The sequence below is a fragment of the Macaca fascicularis genome, chromosome 20 (genome assembly GCF_037993035.2).
Source record: "Macaca fascicularis isolate 582-1 chromosome 20, T2T-MFA8v1.1".
In the NCBI taxonomy this organism is placed as follows: Eukaryota; Metazoa; Chordata; class Mammalia; order Primates; family Cercopithecidae; genus Macaca; species Macaca fascicularis.
Genome location: NC_088394.1, coordinates 10,669,006 through 10,688,245, shown reverse-complemented (window position 1 = coordinate 10,688,245; position 19,240 = coordinate 10,669,006). Strand labels below are relative to the sequence as shown.

General features: G+C 41.5%; 1 protein-coding gene across 2 annotated transcripts in view; it reads left to right on the top strand.

The window, feature by feature from the left end:
* The window catches only part of GRIN2A (glutamate ionotropic receptor NMDA type subunit 2A), a 431,623-nt gene that overhangs the window by 239,701 nt on the left and 172,682 nt on the right, over nucleotides 1–19,240 (top strand). For both annotated transcript variants that reach the window (XM_005591232.5, XM_005591230.5), the window contains exon 4: nucleotides 4,911–5,503. In XM_005591232.5, coding sequence (XP_005591289.1) covers nucleotides 4,911–5,503 — 593 coding nt within the window. The remainder of the gene's footprint in view (nucleotides 1–4,910; nucleotides 5,504–19,240) is intronic.

Genomic DNA, 19,240 nt, shown 5'->3' with positions numbered 1-19,240 from the left:
ATTCTGGAGCAGGATTGAATGCTCCAGACCTGATTGAATGAGACCTCAGTTATGATGGGACTAAAACACAGAGTTTAGAGCAGACACCCAGAATCCCACACCCTTCTGCCTCCCTCGCTCTGTGTTTAAAACAGTTTGTTCTGTCTTCCGCAGAGCAGTGAGCATGGGGAGAGAAGTGCTTTTGCTTCAAAATCAAAGTGGGTGTATGAAATCTGTTCCTCTCCCCCGGCTGCACATTCTAAGGAAGCCGAGTGCCAGAGGTGGTCAGAGGCTGATATGTAGAATCCGAAAAGTACAGGCTGAGCCGTGGCAGGAGGAGGTAAGTGCAGGAGAGGTGGCCTCTACCATCAAGGCAGGGAGTGGAAAGGATGTTCAGGGGCTTCAGGCGATTTGGCGTATTGGACGCCAGGCCCTGGGAGTGTGGCCAGATTCCCCATCATGTCCTACCAGTCCATAAAATCACCTTAGAAAATCCCAAAGCTAAATGTGAACCTCTTCATTGTTTTGCTATGCTATTATATTTTGCAAATAGGCCCTTGCTTCTGTCCCTCCAAGGGGTAGATGATGCTTTTGGTCCACGGTGGTTTTTGGGTTGAAGTTTAAGATGCCAATAGAAATGAGAGTGGTACAGGGTAACTGCATGATGCCCAGGAAGGACATTAGGGATGGTTTGTCTCCAAGGCATGGATTCATTGCTGTACGGAAAGGCAGTTTTTTCTTTGCATTATGCAGGCTCCTTGGGCTCAGAATAAATGAGCTGGTTTGCATGGGGTGGTGGGGATTTGAAACTAGCATGTCAGTGGACCTGGAGAGACCAGTTCCTGAAATAGGATGAGGACCCTCTTAGGTTTCTGACGATGTCTGTGTGATCTGTAGGACCAAGGATGTGGAGACAAGTACCCAAACTGTCAAAGTCAGGCATGGACAGATGAGTGTCCCACTTCTACCATTTCATCCCATTCTCACAGCAGCCCCAAGCGATGGAGGGGTCATTATTCCTGTCTTATAGGGAAAGAGACTCAGACCCAGAAAGATTAAGCACCTTCCCAAAGCCATAGGGCTGGCTAGGTTAGCCACAGTCCCTCAAAAGCAGGACTTGAACTCAGGTTCAATAGACCCTAGAGCTCATGATATTTCAACTATAAAGCTGATACACATAGACGGGTAGGCTAGGGAGTCTAAACTTAATGTGGCAGGCCTCTGGGAGCTATTGGTGACTACAGAGTAGGGCAGTGGCATGGTTAAAGGGATGCTTTAAGAGTTTCAATGAGGCAGCTCTGAACAGGTTGAGTTGTTGAGATGCTCCAAGTCCAGAGTGTGGATTACCTCTTGGAAAAGATAGCATAATCTCCTGATGTGAAATATTTGCTGAGTACTTCATACGTGATGGGCACTACACTGGGTGCTTTGCTACAAGGGAATCATTTAATCCCTACAACTCAATGAGAAAGCACCATTATTGGCAACAGCAGAGTGCAGAGATAAAAAGCTGGAGACCCTGAGGGCAGGCAAACCTGATTTCTACCTGTATGATTTTCTACCTGAAAAATCAGCCTATTTCTGGGTCTTTTTTCATTTGTAAAATGGGCATACTACTAGTGCCAACTTAGTAAGGTGGTTGGGGGTGGCATTAAATGAGATAGTACCTAGAAAGTAAGGAGCAATGTGACTCTCATAGACTAAGTATTTCTAGCATGTTTTACTATGGTCATTATCACCATAGCCACACCCATTTTATAGGTGAGAAAACTGAGACTTAGAAAGGCTGAGTGGTTTTATCCCCCCCTACCCAAAGCCACATAATGAGGATTGGAGCTGGGTAGTCCGACTCCAGAGGTTCTAGTATTCTCCATTCTGGGGAGAGGCTGCGAATGGGGATCAGCATAGTGAGTAATGGGAGAGATTCAGCTTGGGCTGAAATTTGGCATGACAGGGAGTGGGTACAGCACAAAGCAAGGGTTTTTGCACATACTCTTTCACAGATGGCCTGTGCCGAGCTGGCTCTGGGCCGATTAACTGCTGTCCCTATAATTGTCTTTCTCCTGAGGAAGTTCACAGTGCAGCCATGCCCTCCTCTACATGTGGAGAACCAGATAAGATGCGTGTGCTTACAGCTCTACTCTGTGCACAAACCTTTGCATGGATACCCTGGTCATGTCTAGCTCAGAGTACATAGAGCAAGGGTGTTGGAGGATCCCACATTCCATCACCATCTGGCATGTCTGACCTTCACCTCTCCACCAATACCAATCTTTCCAAGGAATTGTCTCATAGACCCTTTTTATTGGGTTCCAGTGGTGCCTTTAAGGTGTGTCCTGTTAAGAGCTTTCTCTGTTCCTTGTGTACTCAGTGCAAGATGCCGATCCACTGCCTTTTGCAGTCAGAAGGTAGCTCTGGTGACTGGCTTCCTTTGAGGCATCATTTCCATGGGAGTTATCACATTTCTTTGGTAATTTAGAACATTTTTGCCCCATCCCAAGAGGCGTCTCACAGTGTGTGAGGCTGGTGAATATAATTGCCTTTAGACTCTACTTCTGTGTTGCCTTCTCTTGGTGGTTTCTTTATGTTGTTGCCCTATTTTGACATTTAATGAAGTTCTTTGGACAACTGCTGAGGTTTATAGGTCTTCTTTATTCTCCTCTTTATCAACAAATGACACATTGAGATATAGGTGGGTATTGGATGCTTGGGTAATTCCTCAGGGTAGGAAGGTGTAGGTGATGATGTTGAAAGTTTCATTTTGTTTTGGTCACAATATTCAGAATCCACACAAAATACAATCTCAGTTACTGAATTCTCCTTCTTTCCATTTCTGGTCTTAACCAAGGACATTCCTCTTAGGCTTCATTCACATATTCATTCCCTTGTCATCCATTTATGGTTGTGCCAAGATTTCTGCCAGGTTCTGGGGACATAAAGATGAAAACGACAAAAATCTCTGCCCTTGAGGAGCTCACAGTCTTGTTGAGATGTGATTTAAAATGGTTAATCAATTCAAGAATATTAGATTTCTGTAAAAGCTACTGTAGGGAAAACAATAATTATCCAAAGTCTTTAAATCTATTACCCACTTTAATTGATTTAATTAGGTAAAATTCATAGAACTGTAATGTTGGAAGGGGCCCAGAAGACATTTATTCTTGTTTCTTTTCTCTGCCTTCAGGCCACGCTTCACTCAAATTATCCCCCAAACCCATGCATTTCAGAAAAGAGCAGTATTTTGAAGAACTATAGCTTTTGGCCCGTTCTGATAAAACTTTTAGTGAGCACCCACAGGGAAAGCGATGTAAGCTTGTTGAAAGAATTGACATGCACAGCTACAAAAGTATTGTTCTGAAAAATGTGAATGGAACATCCACCCTTCACACACACATACACACACACACACACACATACACACTCTTGCAGTGGAATCCCCATAAGTTACCCTGTTGAGGTTGTGTTCAATACACATGGTAAATACAGAATGCAAAATAAAAACATGACTGTAATATGATGAGGACCCTTTGATAATTTTTTCAGTTACCTGAAGGAAATACATCTCAGCACTTGTCAAATCCTGTTTTGCTCCAACACAGAGGCATACTTTCTGTTCTGTTTAGTTGGCATTTTGGCACCATGTCCACAAGTCAACAATGTGATTTAAGCATCTGTTCCATACAGATCTTCAGTGATCCCAGGAAGGCTGTGGTTGAGTGTCAGAAAGGGGGCAGGACGTAGAGTCATGGCACTGAGGTACGGATGCCTACTTGCCGTGTGACCGTTTTGAGCCTCATTTTCCCTGCCAACAATACCAGCTTTGTAGGATCACTGTGGGGATTTGACGAGTTAGAGGGTATGAAGGCAGCTTGTATATTGTAGCACTGTATGCATCACCTGCCTTTTCTAAATGGAAATTTGTTCTCATGATCGTAGATTGGTGGAGATGTTAGGGCTAATAGAGGCCCTTTAACACAACATAAGTTACCATGCCACTTTCTAGGGTGAGAACATTCAGCGACTCTCCCTTATCCTCTGAATAGAGTCTAACTCTCCGGACATAGCTCCTCAGGCCCTATGTACTGGGGTTTCTGCCAAGCTCTTCAACATCATATCGTACCCCTCCTTTGGGCGCCATGATGTATTCATCTACAGCTTCTGAAATAGTTATAGTGCATCCTTGGGATACCTCTGACTGTAACATCCATGCACTTCTCCTCTTCCTCACCTGGATGTTCCTTCAGCACTTCATATGCATCTTTTAGCCCTTAGTTCATGGAAGTTGTCTTCCACTTAATTCTTATTAAGAACGCTTAATAAGGTGTTCGATAAATGTTTGTTGATTGAAAAGGTAGATGTCCACATGGTATTTATGATACTCTATTACGTGGGAGCTGTACGTTCAAGTGACAGAAACCCTACTCAAACTGCTTACATGAACATAGAAACGTACTGGTTTCTGTAACCAAGGGGTCCAGGAGAAATGACTTCAGACTTGGCAGACTCTAGGGGCTCCAAATATATCGTTAGAAAACTGTCTGTCTTTGTTGATGCTGTTTTGTATCCATGGCTTGATTTTTCCAGTCATGAGCTGGGGTGGGGGTCAGATAGAGTTTGTTCTGTTAGAACCATATAGACTCAAAGGAGGAGGGGGCAGGATGAACTAGAGGAAAATGAGAAGAATAGATGATAAACAAGCAATAATAACAGACATCCTACCAGGACCTGATCATAAGCTCCTGAGTACAGCGGCTTCTTTCTTCTGTGTATTTGCAGGATCTGTTCTGGAGTCTGGCATATAGTAGATGCTCAGGAATATCTGCAAATGATTGATGTGTGATTTACTTTCCTTACTTCTAGGATGCAGTTTCGTGCTTCTGTATAAACCACCTCCTGCCTCATCCTTTGTTTTACTTTCTTTTCACTGGCAGGATCCGACGTCTACCTTCTTCCAGTTTGGAGCATCCATCCAGCAGCAAGCCACGGTCATGCTGAAGATCATGCAGGATTATGACTGGCATGTCTTCTCCCTGGTGACCACCATCTTCCCTGGCTACAGGGACTTCATCAGCTTCGTCAAGACCACGGTGGACAACAGCTTTGTGGGCTGGGACATGCAGAATGTGATCACACTGGACACTTCCTTTGAGGATGCAAAGACACAAGTCCAGTTGAAGAAGATCCACTCTTCTGTCATCTTGCTCTACTGTTCCAAAGACGAGGCTGTCCTCATTCTGAGTGAGGCGCGTTCCCTTGGCCTCACCGGGTATGATTTCTTCTGGATTGTCCCTAGCTTGGTCTCTGGGAACACGGAGCTCATCCCCAAAGAGTTTCCATCGGGACTCATTTCCGTCTCCTACGATGACTGGGACTACACCCTGGAGGCGAGAGTGAGGGACGGCATTGGCATCCTAACCACTGCTGCATCTTCTATGCTGGAGAAGTTCTCCTACATCCCTGAGGCCAAGGCCAGCTGCTACGGGCAGATGGAGAGGCCAGAGATCCCAATGCACACCTTGCACCCGTAAGAAAGGGCTTGTTGTCTCCCAAAGAGGGATGAGAGTTTTGCTGTTGTCATTGTTTGCTCACTTACATACTCACTGTTGGAAATATGCACTGAAAATGCACGATGTTGTGTGTTTACTTATGGGATTTTTATTTTGCTCTCCTCTCTTTCTCTCATCTCCTTTGTAAGATAAGTCACATCAAACTTTGTTTCCTACAACTTACCTTTTTTTTCTACTCAACAATATATCTTGGAAACCTACACCTGGGATCGATCGATCTGTCTGTCTATAGCTATATCTCAAGTGTACCTATATTTTTTGTAACTCATAAACATTTGAACCCAGGCAAGTCTAACTTCAGAGCTCACATCACATTCTTCAATATGGTATCATGGTGTCATGATTTAGTTATCCAATCTGCATAATGATAGAAATTTAGGAGTTATTTTTCTTTTATTTAAAAAAATTTTGTGGGTACATAGTAGGTGTATATATTTATGGGGTACATGAGATGTTTGGCCACAGGTGTGCAATGTGAAATAAGCACATCATGGGGAATGGGGTGTCCATCCCCTAAGCATTTATCCTTTCAGTTACAAACAATTCAATTATATTCTTTAAGTTATGTTAAAATATACAAGTAATTTATTATTGACTATAGTCACCCAATTATGCTATCATATAGCAGGTCTTATTCATTCTTTCTATTTTTTTTTTTTTTTACCCTATTAGTCATCCCCACCTCCTGCCCCAACCCACAATACAAAAATGTGTTTATTTATAGGATAAGTGAAGTATTTTGGTACAGGCATACAATGTTTGATAATCACATCAGGGTAAATGGGGTTTTCATCACCTCAAGAATTCATCATTTGTGTTATAAACATTTAATTTAGGGATTTTGTCAGATTGCTTTCCTATTAGAAGCTAAACAGCAGTGATCATCTTTATACATGTCTATGCACATGTGCAAGTTTTTTTCTAGCGTTGATTCTAAGATACAGGATTTTTGGGTCCTAATTCATGTGCATTTTTAAATGGAGGCATCTATTGCCAAATTGTCCTGCAAAGTAACAACACCAATTTATAGTCACACCAACAGTTTGTGAAACCACCCGGTTTCCCACGTCCTCACCAACATGTTATGCTTTGGGGAAACTTCCCACGCTAGTGCTCCTGGTCTCTGTTTGATTTTGCATTTGATTTTTTTCCCTTCTTATATTCTAAGTACTTTTGTAGGTCATTGGAAATCTTGGCAAACGTTACTCGCAGAACTGCATTCTATTCCATTATATGAATGTATCATAATTTATTTACTCCCATCTTGGCGAACATTTAAGTTAAATTTTAGGTTTCTGAGAAGTGTCATTGTTCCTTGTGGCCCATCATTATGGTTAAGCTGTTGAGATTTAGAATGATCCCTCCTATCCCCATTTTGCATGGTTCTGCCTGATGTTCACGGATTTAATTCATGCTTTATTCCTTAGATAATGAGCATTGTAGAACTCTGATTAAGGGCCTCAACTCTGGAGTTAGACTTGTCTGGGTTCAAAGCTTGTCTTGTCCACTTTTATATCACTTGCACAATCATTTTACTTTTCTGGGCCTCAGGTGTTTATTGCAAAGTGATGATAATAGCACCTAATTTCTAGGTAGCTGTTCTCAGGCCTCAGCAGGCATCAGAATCTCTGGGAGGACTTGTTAAGACACAAATTACTGGACCTCAATCTCAGAGTTTCTAATGTAATAGAAAATATGGGGTGAGCCCCAAGAATTTGCAATTTCTTTCAAGTTTTGGGGTGATGCTGATGTTCGTGGTGTAGGGGCTGTGCTTTGAGAACCAGTGTTCTAGAGATAGTCGTATTCATTGAGTTGCTGCATGAAAAGTACTGTTTAGCACAGTATTTACCACCTAGTAATATTAAATAACTTCCAGAGTGATCAGTGAAGTTTTTGGTCATCAGAAATTGTAGTCAGCAGGCTGGGTGTGGTAGCTCATGCCTGTAATCCTAGCACTTTGGGAGGCCAAGGTGGGTAGATCACTGGAGGCCAGGAGTTCAAGACCAGCCTGGCCAACATGGTGAAACCCTGTCTATACTAAAAATACAAATGTTAGCCAGATGGTGGTGGAGCATGCCTGTGATCCCAGCTACTCAGGAGGCTGAGGCAGGAGAATCACTTGAACCCAAGAGGGAGAGGCAGAGGTTGCAGTGAGCTGAGATCGCGCCACTGCACTTCAGCCTGGGTGACACAGTGAGATTCCATTTCAAAAAAAAAATAATTAAAAAAAGGAATTACAGTCAACCAACCATGTTGGTTTATTGCCAGCAGGGTACTATGTCACTCTGAAATATTTGTGGAAGGTTTTAGGACTTTGAATCTGCTACAGTTAGTCTCTGAACTGTAGCTGGAGGGGTGTGTGTGTGTGTGTGTGTGTGTGTGTGTGTGTGTGTTGAAGTAGACAGAATATACTTCTTTACAATTAACGTAAATCTGAAAAAAAAATGAACCTTGAATTGGGAAATCATGCTCCTTTGACATTTCTCCGTCCTCTGTCCTTTTACTCTCTTTAGTAATCCTGTTTCTACACTGCCACTTTCAGCGTTTAAAATAATTGTCCAGATATCAGGAAGGAACTCAGATAAATCAGCGTGAGACATGGGAGTCTCTTACAGAGGCAGGATTGCTGCCAGCCCAAAGACATAAGCGAGGCTAATGAATTCTCACTCCCATAATAAGATGTGCCCTGCAGCTGGAATATTCAGAAATGTATAATTTTGATGGAAACATAACTCAATTTTATGGCAATATATATTATATTGAAATATAATATATACAGGAAAAGGAATTCTAGAAGGATAATTGGTAAGACATTTAGATCCCTTTGCAGTGACCACCCTGGATTCTATTCTTTTTTTAAAAGAATGGAATTTTTCTGCTGCTGTGAAATGCTGTTGTGCTATTTCCCGAAGTTATGCCTTTAAATGCGGCAATTTTGTAAATGGTATTTCAGTCCCAGAGAAGCAATGCATCAAGTGTGGTAAGTCGCCATCCACTGCTTGGTGTTTAATGAAACATCTCTCCATCCATGCAGGGTTGGTGGTGTCCACCCAGTGTGTAAGTTTGGATAATGCATAAGTAGTCTCTCCTTCCCACACTCTCCCACAGTCCCTGATGCCCACCCCAGGGAACAGTGGAAACCTGCCAGGCTGCCCTTGACAGGGTGCTGGAGAAAGCACAAAGAAGGCATTAAAAAAAAAAGGATTAAGGTGTGTGTGTGTGTGTGTGTGTGTGTGTGTGTGTGTGTGTGTGTGTATGTTTTGTTTTGTTTTTGAGACAGAGTCTCACTCTGTCTCCCAGACTGGAGGGCAGTGGCGCGATCTCGGCTCACTACAAACTCTTCCTCCTAGATTAAGCAATTCTCCCACCCTGCCTCCTAAGTAGCTGGGACTACAAGCACGCATGACCACATCTGGCTAATTTTTGTATTTTCAGTAGAGATGAGGTTTCACCATGTTGGCCAGGCTGGTCTCAAACTTGTGACCTCAGGTGATCCACCCACCTTGGCCTTCCAAACTGCTGGAATTACAGGCATGAGCCACTGCGCCTGGCGAAGGCACTATATTCTTCTATTCTCCATCTATCATTGCTTCCAACCAACAGACTCTGTGCTAGACCCTGGGATACATAGATGAATTAAGATATAATTTCTCTCCTCAAACACAATACAGTCTGATCAAGGTGGGGGAAATTTGTCTAAAGACAAACTTAGGTAATAAGAATTCTTTTTTTAATATTGAAAAAAGAATAGTACAGGAAACTACAGAATCTGATAAAATATCCAACTCAATATTCATCATAGAGAACAAAGTTAAGGATGCCAAAAGTTAATGTTTGTTTCAACATTTTAAAAGAAATAAAACACTAATGATAATGTAGAAGTTCTGATTATATCTGTTTCCCTGTCCCAGTTTTGTCCTCTTCTCTCCATAGAAGGGAAAACATGTACATGGATTTGGATGTAAACCAAATTCATCATCATGTTTTCGTACTTTCAGTGCACATATATGTGTAACCACATTCCCAATGCATACTTCTGTCTAATGTACACAAATGGTGTCTAACGTATTAGAACTTCCTTTACCTCAATGTTATGTTTTCAAAATCCTTCTATGAAGATAATTAATTGCATTTATTTTATTGATGATATTCTGTTGTATAAATGTTCCATCTTTAATAATTCCTCTTTGATGAACATTTAGGTTTTTTTATAGTAAGATATTTTTCAGTCTGGATAGCTGAAAGCAGAGAACAGATCTATCTGTAGCCTGAGTTAGATCTATTAGCTTGTTCAATAGAAGCCCAGGACTCTCGAGTTAGGAGTTCCTCACTTCAAGCTTAAAAGTTACATTTGCAGCTGGATTAAGGTCTTATTCTGCAAAGCATCTGGTAAACAAATAGCTCTCACTATTCCTCCTATGTAGTAGGGAGGTTGCAAATAGCTCTAGAAGTTCAGATGAGGTCATACCTGATGTCTTTGTGGTGAGTTACTGAGGGGATCTGGGATCCAGCTTTGACTGGCTGAGAACAAAGTCATGGGGCCAGCTAGACATGCCACTTGGTGGTCATCATGGACTTTATTTATAATCTCATGCAAAGAACTGGTGCAGTTAGGATATTGAAACGTTGATTTATTGCTCATGGGCTGGGCGTGGTACCAGGGTCTGCTTGCAAGGGAAGGTATGTTCACGACCTTACCACCAACCTGTTTCTGTACATAGAGTTTCAGGGGGGAAAAAAAAAAAAGTACAGGAAAGGGGGACATTTTCTTCATATTTAATATTCCTGATTTTACAGAAGACACTTTGAAAAGAGCAGTCAGCATTTTCCAAAGTTCAAAAATAGCTCAGCCATGTTATATAACCTCCTCCTTGCTACTGCAAAGTTATTAAACATCTGTTCCTTCACCAAGCACAGAGCATGTCACAGGTAACTCCCAAAATTGTGAAGGTAAACCATGACCTGTTTGGCCAGTGGAATCCCAGCTGTTGTGTCCAGTTCCATTACAAGAATCTGTCCAGTTCATGAGTGGCCAGGGCTCCCTGGGAGGCAGTGTGGCATCATGGTTAAGAGCATGAGCACTGGGGCCAGGCTGCGTGGGTTCGAACCTGATCTGTACTTTTTTAGACTTAGGACTTTGGGTGAGTCACTGAACTCCTCCACGTCTGCTCCCTCAGGTGTAATATGGGGATAAGAAAAGCATTTGCATCTTAGACCAGTGTGTGGTGCATGCAAAAGCAGTCTGTAAATGGTTACTACTGTGGATGAAACTTGTAGATCTAAAGTTATTAGGCCGGGCGTGGTAGCTCACACCTGTAATCCCAGCACTTTGGGAGGCTGAGGCAGGCAGATCACTTGAGGTCAAGAGTTGGAGACCAGTCTGGCCAACACATGGTGTGAAACCCTGTCTCTACTAAAAAAAAATACAAACATTATCTGGACGTGGTGGTGCACACCTGTAGTCCCAGCTACTTGGGAAGCTGAGGCAGAAGAATCACTTGAACCTGGGAGGTGGAGGTTGCAGTGAGCCACGATCATGTCACTGCATTCCAGCCTGGGTGACAGAGCAAGACTCAGTCTCTCAAAAAAAAAAAAAAAAATGAAGTTATGAGTGAAGAAAGTGTCTCTTCATGCCACAGCCCATGATATTACCATTCGTTCATTCAAAAAATTTATTTGATGTCTTCTATATGCTAGGCACCAATTATTTGTAGTTGGAGAGACACAAAAAGGCCGTCATGTGATTATTGGGCAGGGCAGGGCTGTCATTCATCTATTGTTTGCTCTGAGGTTTGGGGGCCAGTGGAATATTCCATAGAAGAAGCCCAGCCTCCCAAGTTGGAGGTATAGGAGAAAGAAAAATGTCCTTATGCTAAAGCACAGCACCTAATAAGAGGAGTAGGATCTGAATGACTCAATGCTCTGTGATTATTTTGAAGCTTCTTTTTGGTAGCTTTTATTTATTTCCTCTGGTGCTTAAAGCTCTAGTCATTAATGCCTATTTGGGGCTTGGTTCAAGCATGAAGACCCAGGTGAAATTCATATCACATTTTAGCCTGTGGTTTTATGAAATGCAAAGCATTAAGTTTGTGCTGTGAGTGCTGTGTATTTGTGTATGTCTACAAGTGTTTTTGCACACATATATGTGCATGGGTATGTATATACACACGTGTGCGCATGTTTACAAGCATTTTTGGTGCATGTGTGTGTCTTTCTCTCTGCATGTGTATATGTGTTTCTTCTTCCACAAAGGAGGGGACACATTTTATACTTATTGAAGAGGAGATCATAGAGCGGAGAGGGTGGATGTTTCTCAGACCAAAACCCTCTTATCAAAGGATTACCATGGGCGAAATATGGCCATTGGGAAGAAGGCAGTGTGGCATCAAGAAAAGTTCATGGGCTAGGTAGTATGACAGACTTGACTATGAATTTACCACATATTTACCAGGTATAAGTTATTAACAACTCTGAACCCAGGAGTTTTCCTAAAGTAAGATAGACATCTCTTCTTATTGTAGCATCTTAAAGTATATACATTTAACATAGTGCCAGGCATGGAGTAGGCATTTTACAAATAACAGGTCATTATTATAATTTTCTTTTTCTTATTGTGGTCATCATCATCATTATTATTATAACTTTATACTTTTTATGCTACAAGCTCTGCATAATCTAGGAAAGCAAGCAATGGAAGTGCATTTCAGTTCTCATCTTTAATTCCTGAATTACAACTGTATGTTCTGTGGTTCCCATTTAAGTTAGGGATGTAGGAGATGGATAAGTTACTGCACTGGAAATCAAGTAGCAGAGCTCGAGTAGATCTATAGCACAAATGAGGGAGCAAAAAAAGTCTTATCCCAGGAGAATTATGAATTAGTATTAAAGGGACGTTATTTGGCCTTCATTGATAACACCTTGCTTGACCATTTATGTGTTTTGAATTGACTTCTTGATTTATGAAGTCAGGCTTCGGCTTTAAAAACCAACAACATTGTAAATTATTTCCCCCGCAGGAAGGGAAATAGAAGGAAGATATATATGTGAGAAAGCATTTTATTCATGTCTAAGTTACACTGATACTACTTTAAATCTTCATTTCTAAAATAACATAGGAAAAAAATTCTTGGTTTAATGACCCATTAAGAGACTGTGCTAAACCTGTTCGACGTATTTTTATTTAATAATTAGAATGATCACTGTTGGTTTTTTGTAATGCCAATAAAAGTGCCTGCTCCGTTAATTCTCTGAGCTTGACCAGAGTTAAAACTTCCCGAGGTGAATGTGATTAACTCTTTGCAAATATTTATCTGTGGGATCACCATATGCTCAACAAACACTTCTCGCAGTGAGATCAGGCACCTCAGAGGCCAAGCTGTCCTGTGGGCCTTTGCTGTGCATCTGATTGGGACTCTGAACTCAGAATTGTGAAAAACAACCGAGTTCAAAGTAAATCAACAAGAGATATGAGGTGAGAGAATCCAGAGGAACACAAAGCACATTTCCCAAGCCTATGTGACTTTGTGGAATGTGGATTTAGACAGTGCTGTGTTCAAAACCCTCTTATTATCTGGGTTATTCTGGGAGAGTTCCTTAACTTCTTTGAGCCTCCATTTCCTTGATTGTAAACAGAGAAAATTCCAAGAATAGGGAGGATGATGACACAAAATACAGGTATTATACTTAGTTAAGCATCTAGGATATAGTTGGCACTCTACAGGTGTTAATTCTCCTCCTTCCCTGGACTAGAGGCACAGCTTGATCTAGTCCTGATGGACCCGTGAGAGTGGGCTGAGCTTGCTGGGGGTTCAGCCTGAGCGCTAAGTCAACAGCCTCTCTTCGGCATCATCTCTGTTTGTGGCATCTCTCCTGGAACACAGCCCTCCCTTTTATGGCTGGAAGTCAAAAGAACCGTATGCCAGCCCTGCAATGCAAGTCAATCATTTCCAGTTGGCATCCGATGAATAGCTCGACAAATGGTGGAAACCTGATGCTGGCAGCTTGGGCGGACCAGAAGTTGGCCGTGCCTTTACCTTGAGGGAAAGGTGGTTTGGGTTGCTTTGGGGTCATACATAAAGCACAAATATTGTTCAAATTTGCCTTAGGCCAGATGTAAGTCTTAGGATTTTGGAACTAGCATGCCCAACAAAAAGATACATTGATCTATTTCCTCCAGGGTTGAATACTAGAGAAGTTTTCATTTTGAAATTTGGTAATTTAGTGACATGTGCTAATTATTTGCTGCAACTCTCTTTTGTGAAAACACAAAGCAAATTAAAGCCCCATCTCTATTTCTCTGGTGCCTTCTGACAGAGTGTATGTTGGGGTTGGAAGGCTTTAATGTGTAGAAACATAGGCTGATTGGGAGACCATGGCATAGGTCTAGGAAAGAGGAAGTGGTGACTTGGATTACAGTAATAGCTGTGGATTCAGAGAGAAATGGGCAAGCTTAATGCATATTTGGGGTATAAAATTGACAAGACTTGACAGACGAATATGAGGTGTTAAAAGAGCTATAATAATAATTTTTCTCTTGTATAGCCGAGTAGATGGTAGTGTCTTTTACTAAACAGAAGAAATGAGGAAAGAAATGTTGGGGAACAGAGTCAGGGACATCCAATTTTAGAGATGTTAAATTAGACATACTTTTGAGATATTCAAGTGGAAATCTCAAGTGGGCAATCAGAAGAGTGAGTACAGACCGAAAATGCAATACACAGGATTTGAGCTTATTGATGGCAGTCAAAGCCCTACGACTGGGCAAGGTCTTGCAGGGGAGAATGATGACTCAGGAGGGCCTGGGTTTAAACCATGAGGAACTTTAACATTAATTGGTAAATAATCCTCCAAAGAGAAGGAGAATGTTGGAGAGAAAGAGTTAGGCTGTAAATTCCAGGTGCTCTTCCCACATGGAAACTCTGTTCCCAATGTTGATTTTGTTTTGATGCCTGGTGGGCATCTGCACAGTGTTTGTTCCATGATAAACATCACAGTAGGTCCTGTAGGCCTTCCAAAAATGTGTAATCTATGGCTATGGCGAATATATCTGGGTTTGGTGCGTCCTTGCAGAGTTAATCATACCAGCAGTTTTATTTAATCAGTACATTGAGAAAGTATATACATATATATATGTGTGTGTGTGTATATATATATATGTATATATTTTTTTAGATGGAGTCTCACTCTGTCACCCAGGCTGGAGTGCAATGCTGCTATCTTGGCTCACTGCAATCTCTGCCTCCCGGGTTCAAGTGATTCTCCCACCTCAGCCTCCCGAGTAGCTGAGATTACAGCCACCCACCACCACACCTGGCTAATTTTTGTATTTTTGTAGAGACGGAGTTTCACCGTGTTGGCCGGGTCCTAATCTCCTGACCTCAGGTGATCTGCCCGCCTCAGCCTCCCAGCGTGCTGGGATTACAGGAGTGAGCCACCGCACCCGGCCGAAAGTAAAATTGATTACACGATGAATTGCCTGGCAAATCATCCCAGCAGTGAGCCTTTTGAGTTTTGAGAAATGAATATTATACTGGGCTTGAGACATGACTCAGATAGCAAGTCAAGTTTTGGTTCTGGAGAGGTAAGGAAGTGATGAAGCTTTGGGTCTGGATGGATGAGGAGGTGATGGTTGGTGGAACATTGGGTCTGGAGAGATAAGAAGGTAATGGAACTTTAGGTCTGGACAGATGAGGAGGTGATGGGGCTTTGAGTCTGGACAGATGAAGAGGTGATGGAACTTTAGGTCTGAACAGGTGAGGAGGTGATAAGGCTTTGAGTCTGGACAGATGAGAAGGTGATGGAGCTTTAGGTCTGGACAGATGAGGACGTAATGGAGCTTTAGGTCTGGACAGGTGAGGAGGTGATGGAGCTTTGAGTCTGGAGAGATGAGGAGGGGATAGAGCTTTGGTCTGGACAGATGAGTAAATGACAAGTGATGGAACTTTGGATCTGGAGAGGTGAGGAGGCGATGGAGCTTTTGGGGTCTGGAGAGATGAGGGAGTGATAGTTCAGGCAGGGGGAAAACCTCTGTCTTTGTTTCATTCTGGACATGATTTGGGCAACATCTGATATTGTACAAAAAGACAAAGTTAAAAATCCTTTGTACCAAAAGGGAGAAGCATGCGGCAAAGTACAAAGGGATAGGTGCTCACGACCGATTAGCTTATGAGCTGTCCTTGGTTTGCTTTCCTGAAAGAGTATCTGTCTATGCACCTCCATCTATATATAGGCCAAAAGCTCTCCTGCTCATCCCTTCCAGGTGGGAGCAAGAGAGCCAGAACAGGCCTCTCCACCTGTTCTCTGCCTTTGTCTCCTTGCTTCTTTGCTTCTCTCACCTCTTGCTTCCATGTGGATGCTGCCTGCCTGCAGGTGTGACTGAGCCCCTGTCCAGGTTCCTGGTGCCTCAAATCCTGGCATGAACCTCAGGGATGGAGGAGTCACTGTCCAGCGTGATGGTGCTAGCTGTGTTCTGCGTGGGCATGGGAGGCCAGCCACATTTCTACACAGGCCTCAAAGTTGGGTAAATGAACTGGCAGATCTGCTGGTGTCTGGTGTACCATTGTCCAAATCCCCACAGTAGCTTCCTGAGGATCTGCTTCATTTGGTTAAGTCTTGGCCAAACACAAAGAATAAATCCACACTGCCCAGTTTTCCACGTGATAGAAAATAGCTCTCCTGAGAAATATGCTCGTTTCCTTTTCATTTCCATCGCTATTAATAAGAGGAGGTTTTAAAATTTTAATTTAATTAATGCATCATTATGTATGTGGGGGTGAGTGGAGAAACTTCAAGTTTCATAGGTTACATTATCTAAGCATATATATTTTTAAATGTGAAATATTGGAAGTGTGAAAGTATTCTAAGGATAAGACCATGTATTGACTGCCTCCTGTGTGTCAATCAGTTTAAATACATTATCTTTCATCCTTAGATGTGAGTTAGGATGATTTGACTGCAGGTAGCAATCAAATTAACTCAAAGTTATATGATTGAATTATTTCCCATAACAAAAATTCCAGAAGTTGTTTGGATTTCAGGTGCAATATAATCAAGCTTCTAGTTCTTTTCTCTATGATCTCTTGACTCTGCTTTTTGGGCAGTGTGTGTTTTTTTTTCTCTCTAACTGGCTTCCTCATTACCTCAAGTTTGCTGTTAGCAACACCTGGGAAGACTTCTTTGTTTGTGGCCAAATTAGGTCATGTACTCATCTTGGGCCAATAATGGTGATTTTGAAAATGCCAGGTACTGACTGGCTTCACTTCAAACTCCTGACCCAGTCACAGAGAAAGCAAACAGGTTAAATCAAACCGGACCTACTCCTGGAGCTGGGAATGGAGAAAACTTCCCATGAGTTCCATAGATTCTTACAGGAGGCGTGAAGTCTCAATAAAATTTGAGTTCTGTTAAGAATGAGAAAGAGATAAATGAATGCTAGATAGAGTACTAGCAGGTCAATTATAAGTCATAATTCGTATTACAGATAAGTATAAATAGGACTAGAGAAGTTATAGAACTTGAAAAGAGCCACACGGGTAATGTAAAATGGAACCAGAAGTTAAATCCAGTTTCCTTTGGTTCCAAACCCCACATTACAACTTTCAGAGGCTGCAAATTGACCTGCGTTGTGTGCATGTTTTTTTTTTTTAAAACTTAGAGTGTTTTTCCTGTTTCTAAAAGTCAAGTAAGCCCCAATGTTTAAACATTATCATCAGATTTCACAAAAATTATATTGTTGTTTACCATGAAAAAGATGGAGTTAGTGATAGTAATCCCATATCTTGACCTGATAATGATCAACTGGAAGTTGGAAGTGACTGTCATCTCTGCGCAGAGCACCTTAGTCTCAATCTGAGTTGTTTCATTTATCCATGTTACCTCCAGGGCTTCTTTAAGTATTTTATTCCAGGTTGTCTTGTACTCATTTTTATTATTTTTATCATAATCATCATTCTGTATATTTATTTCCAAAACAAGAACTTGATGATTATTAAGATTGGCAGATATTAGAATGAGCAATAACAGGGAGTTTTGATAGTTCACCTCCAGAGATCTTCATACCTGAGTTAGTACAACTGGAACCGTGTACAACATAGGTCTCTCATATTCTATATGCTTACAGCATTACTGGTCAAACATTCTTACTTAAAGCTGCAGGTAAGATCATAGAAAGCACTGCTGGTGTATGATTTTCTATGATTAGAGGCTTCCCAAGATTGGAGAGGTGCCTCTAATCTTTTGCCCACATTTTCTCAGAACAAAATAAGATGAACTTGGCTTTCAAAATTACAGCTGGGCATGTCTGGGACATAGTCATCTGTGACTAAGTGATCATTTCATGGAGCTGTAGATCATAAACCTCCTTCTTGGTTCAACTTACAGGTGAGAGGTTGAGTTGTTTGTGCCTAGAGTGCCTTACCTAAAGGCAAAAACTTCCTGACTTACCCAAGGAGAGTTCCCCCTTGACAGATTAAATTAATTTGTAGATATTATTTTAAGGCTGGAAGAAAATATTTGCTCTGCTCGGGTGTGCAGTGGCATTATGACATTTGTCAAGTGAATGGCAAACGATGGAGCCTGATGGAACCCATATTAATTGTTTTAGAAATTGTGCTGAAAACTTCCAGTTTGTCATTTAACCCAGTAAACTATTTGGTTCCAATCTACTTTCATTTTCTTAGTCATACTGGGGGTTTCAATATTTGCTTTAAAAATAAATTTGGGGTTTGTCAATTCTAACTGCTAAAGATATGTTTGACAGATTGAATGGTCTTCTTTACCTTCATTGAATTCCATTCTATCGACTTCTACTTCAGACCACGATGGATCCCCTACAGACTGAAAAAACCAAAATGGACAAAAAATTTGAAATGATGATTTTTAAGACCCTGAATATTGGAGTAAAGAAGATAGAAAATAAAATAAGGGAGTTTATATATGGCTCCACTCACCACCTTGAGAGAGTTTCCAAGCTGCAACTTAAGGATAGGGGACTCAAGTCTGGCAGACTTCCTAAGTGGAAGAGACAGAGACGAATCTAAGAAAGCAAAGGCAGCTGGATTTCACAGGACAGAGTAACTGAGAAAAGTGATCTGCATAAATGGAGAACCCTGGAGATCTGCCTAAGGCCCACCTTAGTGTTGAGCTGAGTACTGCTCAATATAAGGGCAAGGACACCACCTAAAGCCAAAGAAAGAAGCCTCCCAAAGATTGAAAATAACAGAGCCCAGGGCTCGCATGGAGTGAGGATTAGCCACTAGTCAGGCTAGAAAACCCCGTTATTCATGGGCACTGAGTTGAGTGCACAGAAGGTGGTTGTCTCAATAATGGAGAAATAATTAGCTGTAGACTATGAATTGCTCTGACTCTGCCTAACAAATATCAAAAGCAAAATCTGAAAAGATCAAACTGCTTCCAAGTAACTTAGTCATTCTAGAACAGAGCTCAGTGATATTTATAGGAATACAAAAATATCAGCACAAAAAAAGTTAAAATTTATAATTTCTTCCATCCAATCAAAAGTTACCAGGCATGCAAAGCAGCAGGGAAATATAATTCATAATGAAAAAATATCATGTAACAACTTACCCAGATTTAAATGGATGTTGGAATTGGCAGATGGGGCTATTTTACTATAGAGAGTAACTCTAACTCTCAACATCATAGGTTCAAAAGTTCAAGTGGAGACATACAGAATG